Source organism: Engystomops pustulosus, chromosome 7 (assembly GCF_040894005.1).
Source record: "Engystomops pustulosus chromosome 7, aEngPut4.maternal, whole genome shotgun sequence".
NCBI classification, from domain to species: Eukaryota; Metazoa; Chordata; class Amphibia; order Anura; family Leptodactylidae; genus Engystomops; species Engystomops pustulosus.
In genome coordinates this window covers 84047431-84057699 of record NC_092417.1, presented here as the reverse complement: position 1 = coordinate 84057699, position 10269 = coordinate 84047431, and the positions used below count along the sequence as shown (strand labels likewise).

At 42.9% G+C, this 10269-nt stretch overlaps 1 protein-coding gene across 5 annotated transcripts in view; it reads left to right on the top strand.

Annotated features, from left to right (window-relative positions):
- Positions 1-627: 627 nt before the first annotated feature.
- FHOD1 (formin homology 2 domain containing 1) overlaps positions 628-10269 on the top strand; it is an 85017-nt gene continuing 75375 nt past the window's right edge. For 3 of the 5 annotated variants that reach the window (XM_072117140.1, XM_072117138.1, XM_072117139.1), the window contains exon 1: positions 629-913. In XM_072117140.1, coding sequence (XP_071973241.1) covers positions 749-913 — 165 coding nt within the window. In that variant the 5' untranslated portion in view covers positions 629-748. Of the gene's footprint in view, positions 914-10269 lie in introns of all 5 variants that reach the window. The other 2 variants (XM_072117141.1, XM_072117137.1) reach the window with 1 other exon arrangement.

The following is a 10269-nucleotide window of genomic DNA, read 5'->3' as shown; positions in this document are numbered from 1 at the left end:
AGGGGCAGATACGATTGAAAGATGTGGAAGAACAGGTAGCAATAAGTTACTGCTTAAAATGCCATGTTGGCACTTCACGGTAAGTAAATGGATTTTGGTTGTAGTTTGGGCACTCGGTCTCCAAAAGGTTTGCCATCACTGGTCTAGCATGTTTCATGTCTGTCTCTCTAGTAACACAGTGACAGTCTAGCATGTTTCATGTATGTCCCTCCTACACTGCACAGTGACAGTCTAGCATGTTTCATGTCTGTCTCTCCGGTAACACAGTGACAGTCTAGCATGTTTCATGTCTCTCTCTCTGGTAACACAGTGACAGTCTAGCATGTTTCATGTCGGTCTCTCTAGTAACACAGTGACAGTCTAGCATGTTTAAGTCTGTATCTCTAGTAACACAGTGACAGTCTAGCATATTTCATGTCTCTCTCTCTAGTAACACAGTGACAGTCTAGCATGTTTCATGCCTCTCTCTCTAGTAACACAGTGACAGTCTAGCATGTTTCATATCTGTCTCTAGTAACACAGTGACAGTCTAGCATGTTTGATGTGTGTCCATCTTGCACTGCACAGTGACACTCTCTCCTGTCAGTCTTCCTTCTCTCATGTATAACGTGCAGTTCCCGCCCACCATGACGTCACTGCCCCGCCCCGGCTCCCGGTGAGCGGCGGACGTAGCCCTGGCTGTATCATTCTGTAAGCAGTGACCGGAGAGCCCGGCCAGTGATCGGCTGCAGCCCCCGCCGCTGCCACCATGGCATTCATCCCGTGCCGGGTGCAGTACCTGGACGACATGGATCCTTTTGTCTGTACTAACTTCCCGGAGCCGCGAAGACCCCCGGTGTATAACTTCCCGGAGACCGCCCCGCTGATGGATCAGCTGCCGGCACTACACAAACTGCTGGAGGCCCCGCTCAAGGTACTGAGGGTGAATGTGAGATGTACTTACAGCATTGAGGGATGCTGACTGTAAGTTTTTGGGTGGTTTGCAGTATTAGGACCTGGAGTGAGTGTTAGCTCTGTGGGTCTCTGCGGCACTGGCGGATGAGATGAGTATAACTCTGTAGGACAGGGCACCACTGTATCTCTCTGCGTTTATCTCTCTGCGTTTATAGAAGCGAATGGGATGAATGGGTCACATGGAGATGGTGAGTGTTAGCTCCGTGGCTCACATTTCAGTATAATGGAGCTCTGGGGAGTGCAGTATCTGTCAGTATAGAAATATGAAGCCAGATGGAGTGTGGATCAGACTGCAGTACCGGTCATAGTGTATGCTAGAGGGTACAAATTGGGGTCATTGTAAGCTGAGGAATATACTGCAATATTGGAGGATGGGAGAAGCTTGTAATGTCATCCTACAGGTTATATCTATAGAGTCATAAGGATATCAGTCCACCAGGGCATCACTGGTACTATTCATTAGGAGCCACATGATGCCACTTTGACAGGTTTCTGCTGACACCTGCATAGAATAGTTGTTAGACTGATCACCTGGTTACAACATCTTCCCATGCTGTACAGCTGGGTTACATGTCTACCTTTGTCTTGTTGTAGTCTGATGTACTGCTTCACTGGAGGACCCCAATACTACAGATGTCTTGTATAGGTTTATTGTTAGAGATGCATCACTTCCAGTTACTGGGGTACCCTCATTCTATAGATGTCTTATTGTTATTTCCCGTACATTGCATACTTTTGTTCCTTAGCTCCACCTTGTTCTAGCAACCATATTTATGTCCCAACAAGTCACTTCTTGTAATGTTTTCAGACAGTGGTCCTTGGTGACCCTCCCACCTCAGAGCCCTTCAATCCCTATAATAATCCTCTGTTGGCTGTGAAAGCCTCTTGTAACAGTGATCTGTCCGTGTCGCCATGGCATGGGGATCAACTCCATGTCATGTGTGGGATGAAAAAGAGGGTTTGATATGAACTGCATGATGGGGTATTGTGCATCACTGAACCCAAGGCTAATAAACACATGCAATACTACAGATTGTTTGTGTTACTGTAGCCATTGCCTTCCTTTCATTGGAATATTCTCTCTAATCCGTTTCTCAGCTAATCCTGAGGCTGCAAGCAGCATGGCAGGGCAGGCATCTGCCAGGTGAAAGGGTTAATCCTTGTGTCTGGGAAGACTTGATCACGCCCTTCTTCCATATATGTGTCTATCCCAAATTTAGCAGAAGTAACTGTTGGCAGGCATGGCGCAGTCTGCTAGCTCTTTGGAACATGCCTCTCTCCATGATTCCTTTGATCGTTGTTTACTTCTTTTACTTAAATCTCTGTTGGCTCCTAAATTTCATTACAGCCTCCATGAAGACCAGACCCTGATAGAGACCCTCTGCCCAGCCTTTTACTTGTGCTATACGCATATCTTTTACCTGTGTGTATATAGGTGGGGGCACATTCACATTGTACTTTACTACCTTCCTTGGGCTGCAGAACTGCTTCTAGTTTGCAATAGAAGTGTTTGGTCTTCAGTCAGCAGACTTTTGTAGGTGTTTTGTGATCTCATGTCAATAAAATTCATTCTTCTTTGAATTTTATAATCTGTACTTTGTCAGAGACTGCATATGCACATGATGCGTATTACACTTGGATTTTCTGTATGGAAAAAACTTGGTGTAGTGAACATGACTGGTCAAAATCTAGTACACATACTGTGAAAACAGTCAGCAATGAAAACCGATATCTACTGTGGATTAATGATCCGCAGCAAGTAAATTTTGTTTTTTTTGCAATTGTGGAATTTTTTTGTAAAATCGGTGGCATAGAGCCCCATCAATTTAGTCTGGTTTCTGATGCCTGTGGAATAACCACTAGATACATTGAGCCATTCTGCAACATGTACAAATATCTTTGGGTTGGTAGAGGATTTCCACCTTTTTCTGAAAACAAGAAGAGTAATTGACAGTATTCAGAGATCTTTTAAATAGATAAACTGAAATTGCAAAATGTTTGTTACAGTGATCAATATTGTAAGAAACTGTATATAGATGGTCTCGGCATGTAGTCCATTTCTGTTGCATTTCTGTTGACACATTGTAACGAATTTGCAGAAACCATACAGCCTTTAGTCATGGAAACCAATCGATGCTCCCCGATGACATCACAGGGAGTGACAATCAAAAACAAGATGGCCCACATTTAAATGGTTTACACCCGCAATTGGTGCTAGCACCAGCCGTGGGTGTTTGCTGCAATATGCAGCAAACTCCATGTCTGCTGCAATATGCAGCAAACTCCATGTCTGCATGACAAAGGTGAGCCCTTCATACATCATTCCAGCTCTGTGCCTCACTAGCAATGCGCAGAGCGCGAAGAGGTTAAAATAGTTAGAAAAATTATGTGATTTATCGGATTTGGAACAAAAAGTTATGTTCTGTTTACACCTGCTTTAGGGATTGCTACTGTTCACATCACAGCCACCAGATCCCTTTGGCTATAATGGGGTTCGCTGCATCTAGTATTTTCCTGTACAGCGTTGGCAGTCATTTTTACTGAGTTGGTAATTGTAATGTGTTGTTCAGTTTTAGCAAAAAAAAAAAAAAAGTTATTGTTTATGTAATGAAAAGTTATACAGTTTTCCATTCTACTTTCTGTATCAATTCATTTTGGTTTGCTAGATCTCTGCTTGCTGCCATTTTCCTGGAAGCTGACCCTAGTCATGTGATGTCATACAGGTGCACAGGTCGTTAGCGCTACACTACAGTAATTTGAGTTGCGATATAACTAGCTGTGTGACATCACATGACCAGGGACAGATTTCTGTCTACAGGAAGTAACCATTGAAGCTTCCTGTAGAGTGACAACAATCAGAGTATATTGGAACGTTGTAGAAGTTTTCATTATACAAACAATAACATTTGTTGAAACCGGACAATCCCTTTAAACCGTTAGAGCAGGTTTCAGATTTTCATGTTTTCATTGGTAGCATTCTACCCCCTGATGTCTGGTAGACAGAGGCAGACAGGGGCAATACAGCTGCATGATCTTGTGTCCTGATCATAAGAAACACATTGTAGAGACTGTTCATGTTTGCTTCATGGCTGCTTTTATTGAATGATGATGGCTATGAGTGACATCACTGACTTAGAGTCTTTTAGGTGAGTGCACTGTATGATGTGTTGCTGGGTATGTCATGTGATCAGCTGCGAGTCCATGATCCGCCAGCGGCATCATCAGGGTTAGTACCATTAAACCTACCTTGGGGCTCTGCAGCAGGAAGTTGACTGTAGAACCTGTTTGGTCACACGTGTTGTGGACAGAACTGTTATGTTAATGTCTCAGGAGTAAAAGGAAAGTTTGGAATGTCTGAGTATGTGCAATGAGAGGTCGCCGTGACTCATGAAACTTACTGGGATTACTGAGTAACCATTCAGTCAGACGTTCCTTACTGTAAATGCATTATCCTCTTATTACTCCCTGGCTCCTTTTTGATGTTTCTTTTTTTTTTTCCACACCTGGTGCTTTGTGTATGAGGATGAAGACTTCTAGTATGTTTTTTTTAAGTTTTAATTTTTCATGATCTGTTTTCTGCATGTGAATGGGAGCAAAAAACCTGGACCGATGTCTCCACTGTAGATTTCATTATCTCCCGCCCCCCGCATAAAGACACCAGGTACGACCCCCCCCCCCCCCCCCGCCCCAAGCAACCTCCTTATTCAACAGAGCAGATTTGGTACCTCTATGAACCGGAACAATATATTTTTCGAAGGACATATTTACATGAGCTGCTGAGATGCCTATTGGTAATGTTGCAGAAATCTTAAAGGGGTTGAGGATTTGTAGCACAAGGTACATTTGATTTGGCATTTTACCAACCAGAAAGTCTGATAATTTATGGATTAAAGGGACAGTGGGAATTTCCCCGCTTTCTCTTTACATTCTCACCCCAGACATGCTGTTCAATTATTATTTCCCCCATAGTTTATTACCCTCCAACTTATCATACGGAAATATAAATTCCTGTGGAGGATGATTAATTGACTAGTTGCAATATGACAGAGGCCATGAAGATACCCAGGCCTTCGATCATTGGTGATTTCCAATGTAAACATGGCACGTGCTGTCAGGAAGTTGAATAGAGCTTTTTGGGAGTTGGTTGATGTCCCCATTCTCATTACTACATTAATGTGTAGTGTTGGGTGAACTCCATTTTGCAGTCCTTTGAACCATGTGTTTTGTAACTGCAGCTTTATCCTTGTGTGTCTTGGTGTGGAGTCCAAATCCTGTATATTGCTTAAAGGACATCTACCACCAGGATGAAGGATTGTAAACCAGTCACACTGATATACTGGTGTGTGCCCCTCTGGCAGGTTCTACTCTTCTTGAAAGAGGACCTGTCACCAAGAAATTTGGCACTAGTAACTGCTTACTAAAGTAAGCAGGTCCTTGTGCTAAAACCAACACTGTCTAGCACTGCGGCGGAGTACAATGTAAACGCCAGACCGGTATTCATGTGGGGGCGGTCCGAGGCGCTGCCTCTTACCCGGACCGGCCTGCTTGCTCCATAGGCCGGCAGTGACTGCTGCACATCATGTGGCAGTCACCACCCCAAAACCCGCCCACAATCCCGCCCCCTCATGAATACACCGGACAGCTTTTAGAGCGCAGGTAATAGTGATCTATGATCACACATCCACAGACCTGCTCTACTCCTGGTGCGTGGACCTTTATGTTCAATCAACCTGGTGCGTGGACCTTTAGAGCAGTCCAGAGTTTACATTGTACTCCGCCGCTTGTTAGATAGTGATATCGGAGGTTTCTTTAGTAAGCAGCTCTTAGTGCCAAATTTCTGGGTGACGGGTCCTCTTTAAGCTTCTTATGCACTTGTTTTTAATAAAAAAGGCTATTAAAATTATGCAAATGAGCATTATTGGCTCCAGACTCCCAGACCCCATCAGGCTCATTTGAATAATTTAAATGCCTTTTTTGTTAAAAAAAAAAAAAACAGATCCTAAGAAGAGCAGATCCGGCAGGAGGGGGCACACACAAGTATTACTGTGCTTGGTTTACAATTCTTGATCCTGGTGGTACATGTCCTTTAAAGCCATTATGCATCTTATCTACCTGTCAGTTGCTGCAGCTGGAGGCCCTGAATGACCTGCATCTTCTGTGTATTGTTTCCAAGCTTGTATTGTACTCTCATGTATGCGTAGCTTAGAAAAAGTGAGGGCGGCACTGACTGTTTTGCTCTGCTGTAGAAAATGTTTGTACATAGAAAATTTGCATTTAAATTGCATGTGTACTGAGCCTCTGGTGGACATTTGATGGTTATCATTTCTTCCCCACCCCCCTTCAGTAATATTAAGAGAACACCTTATTGTTCTACAGCACAATGTGACTTTGTAATAGTTTAATGCCAAGTAAATATATTTTTTAATCGACTCCTATTATGTGCTTTAGCCCTGATTTACTGCATAAAACGGTAAAGTCCGACAATTGTATTACAGAATTGGACACATCACCTTATTTTTATTTTCTGCGCTTTTTTAAAAATAAATTGTATGAATTATATGCTAAGCAGACCTATATTGGATTACCAGAATCTCTGGATGTGGGATTGCATCTTTTCTATGATTGTTATCTGGAGTTCACATCATTTTTACTTTGTCTCCTTATTGCTGGAGTTAGGCCTTCCTTGTCCTTGGGTGCCACAGCTCGCTTCCTATTGTGACTGTAGAACATCCTGCTCCTCGGCTGCCTGTAACTTTTCTTACTCATTTTGGACTTGTACATGGAAGATTTGTTTGTTCACTTTTAGTTATTGCGTAATTGAAATCCTCAGATCATGCTGTTTCATTGTTAGCAGACTGTGTTGGAAGATATGGTTTTAAAGAATCTGGAGAGCCACAGGGTCAATGATGCTGTGACTATACTATGGGGGTAGTTTATAGGAAGCTCATTTGTTACTGGTGATTATACATTGTCAGGGCATGCTGGCAGTTTTGGTTACCCCAACCAATCAGATTGTTATTCTCTATGAACAAATCCTGTTTGGGCTTTCAGGGCCAAGCATTTTTTTTGTTTTTGTTTTTCAATCTTTCCCTCGTACAAAAGATAACATATTTATTTTTCTAATGACATAAGCACATGAGGCATTTTAATAAGAGTTGTATTTTTCAACATGTAAACATAACATAATAATTTATCATTTTAAGCTCTCTTCGGGGAACTATAACTGTTTTTTATTTGTACATTAAAGTAATCCTAGTAAATGAAAGAGGTTTGCCACATTCACAGTAAAATTGTCCTCCTATGTTCCAGATGCAGGTGATAAAATATACACCCCTGTCCTCTTGTGTTGGCCATGGATCCCTTGTATGGATGCAGCAGCATCCCTAACTAGGTGGGATCATCAAAGATCATCCTCATTGTGCATAGGCACGCACCCTTCTTCCCATCTGTTGTGTGTGCTCCCACCTTACAGCCAGCTTTTCTGCTGCTGGTAATGCACACATGAAGGATGGGAGGCAGATCAGGTGTTCCTTAAGTGAGTGAGGCGGTACGGACAGCCAGGGGGACCACCGGTCGCAGGGTTGCATGGGAGGACAGGGGACAACGAGGTAGAATTCTTAAAAAAAAAAAAAAAAAGCCGACCCGAGTATATGCCGAGACCCCTAATTTTACCACCAAAAACTGGGAAAAACTACTGACTCGAGTATAAGCCGAGGGTGGGAAATGCATTGGTCAAACCCCCCCCCCCCCCCAGTAGTATACGGCCTGCCAGCCCCCATGTAGTATACGGCCTGCCAGCCCCCATGTAGTATACGGCCTGCCAGCCCCCACAGCCCTTAAAAAAATAAACTTATATACTCACCCTCCGATGTCAGCGCGGCTCCCCGATGTCAGCGCGGTTTACCGATGTCCTTGATGTCAGCGTGTTCCGCCTTCTTTTTTCTCCGCGGCTCCTCTTCTTTCTTCATTCTTCTGTCATGTTTTCTTCATGGCCGCGCATACTATGACGTCAGCAGCGGCCGCGTCATTGTATGCTCTTGCTAGAAGAAAACATGGCCGCGTCCATGACAGAAGAATAAAGAAAGAAGAGGAGCCGCGAAGAAGAAAGAAGGCGGAACACGCTGACATCAAGGACATCGGTAAACCGCGCTGACATCGGAGGGTGAGTATATAAGTTTTGTTTTTTTTTTAAGTGGGTAATTTTTTTTTAATAGACTCGTGTATAAGCCGAGGGGACGTTTTTCAGCACATTTTTTCTCGGCTTATACACGAGTATACATGGTAGATCAAAGAAAACATCTGTCTTGAAAAGCTACATAAGGAACACTGCAATAGACACACACCAGCAAACTTCTCAACAACCTGGTGAGGAGCAAAAAATGTGCAAATACTACAAAAAAAATGCCCCTCCCCCCAAAAAAAAAGTCAAAATAAATATCCCTGTCCCCCATTGAGTTTTTTTCTTCATTTATCTGACTGTATGTTCAGTAGTCTAGAAATCATCATCAATTTGTCACCCAATCTGTGTTTGGTTACATTTTTACTAGGCCGCACACAAATGTGTGAGCATGGGGTCCGCGTTGGGGCCACAAACAATGGGAATAGGGCCTGCTCTATATTTTGCTGTCGTCCGGCATCAGGGCCGATTCTAGCATATTTGCTGCCTGATGCGAATATTAAAATGCTGCCCCCCCCCCCACACTCCCTGTTAAGTAAATGCTGAAAACTTTACTAACAAGTAACATCCCCACAGACAGCTCCCTGACACTGTGTGACTGACTACAGGATCTGAGAGGCATTGGTGGCATCTAGTACCTTATAGATGACAATCTCTTCCATCAGGAGGACTTTATTCCGGGTTCTCCAATCCATGACGGGTAAATTCATGGCCAGATATCTTCAGCTCCGTGCAGCATCTCCACCCGGCGTCCCTAAAAATACCACAGTCACTTACAGTATGAAGTATATACCCCTCACAACACAACTGACCGCACTCTCCTCACATATAAAACATCCCTTCATCCCTTCATTATATATATATATATTCTACTGGAATTATAGCATACACAGCACCAATCAATATACAACCCCCTATTAATACAGACCCCTAACATTTAGTTTAAATGATGCAAAGTAATCTATTGTATCCTATAACTAATATATCCCACCCTGTTATTATGTTACATGATTTTACATACAGTGCAACCCTGACCAATGTGAATATATAGCACCCCCTAATATACAGCCCCCCAACTTAGTAATATACTGTATCCCATATACAGCCCCCCAGCTTAGTAATATACTGTATCCCATATACATCCCCCAGCTTAGTAATATATTGTATCCCATATACATCCCCCAGCTTAGTAATATACTGTATCCCATATACAGCCCTCCCAGCTTAGTAATGTACTGTATCCCATATACAGCCCCCCAGCTTAGTAATATACTGTATCCCATATACAGCCCCCAGCTTAGTAATATATTGTATCCCATATACATCCCCCAGCTTGGTAATATACTGTATCCCATATACATCCCCCCAGCTTAGTAATATACTGTATCCCATATACATCCCCCCAGCTTAGTATTATACTGTATCCCATATACAGCCCCCCAGCTTAGTAATTTACTGTACCCCATATACAGCCCCCCAGCTTATTAATATACTGTACCCCATATACAGTCCCCCAGCTTATTAATATACTGTACCCCATATACAGCCCCCCAGCTTATTAATATACTGTACCCCATATACAGCCCCCAGCTTATTAATATACTGTATTCCCTATACACCCCCCCAGCTTAGTAATATACCATATCCCATATACAGCTCCCCCAGCTTATTAATATACTGTACCCCATATACAGCCCCCAGCTTATTAATATACTGTATCCCATATACAGCCACCCAGCTTATTAATATACTGTATCCCATATACAGCCCCCAGCTTATTAATATACTGTATCCCATATACAGCCACCCAGCTTAGTAATATACTGTATCCCATATACAGCCCCCTAGCTTAGTAATATACTGTATCTCATATACATCCCCCCAGCTTAGTAATATACTGTATCGCATATACATCCCCCAACTTAGTAATATACTGTATCCCATATACATCCCCCCAGCTTAGTAATATACTGTATCCCATATACATCCCCCAGCTTAGTAATGTACTGTATCCCTTATACATCCCCCCCAGCTTAGTAATATACTGTATCCCATATACATCCCCCCCCAGCTTAGTAATATACTGTATCCCATATACATCCCCCCCAGCTTAGTAATATACTGTATCCCATATACAT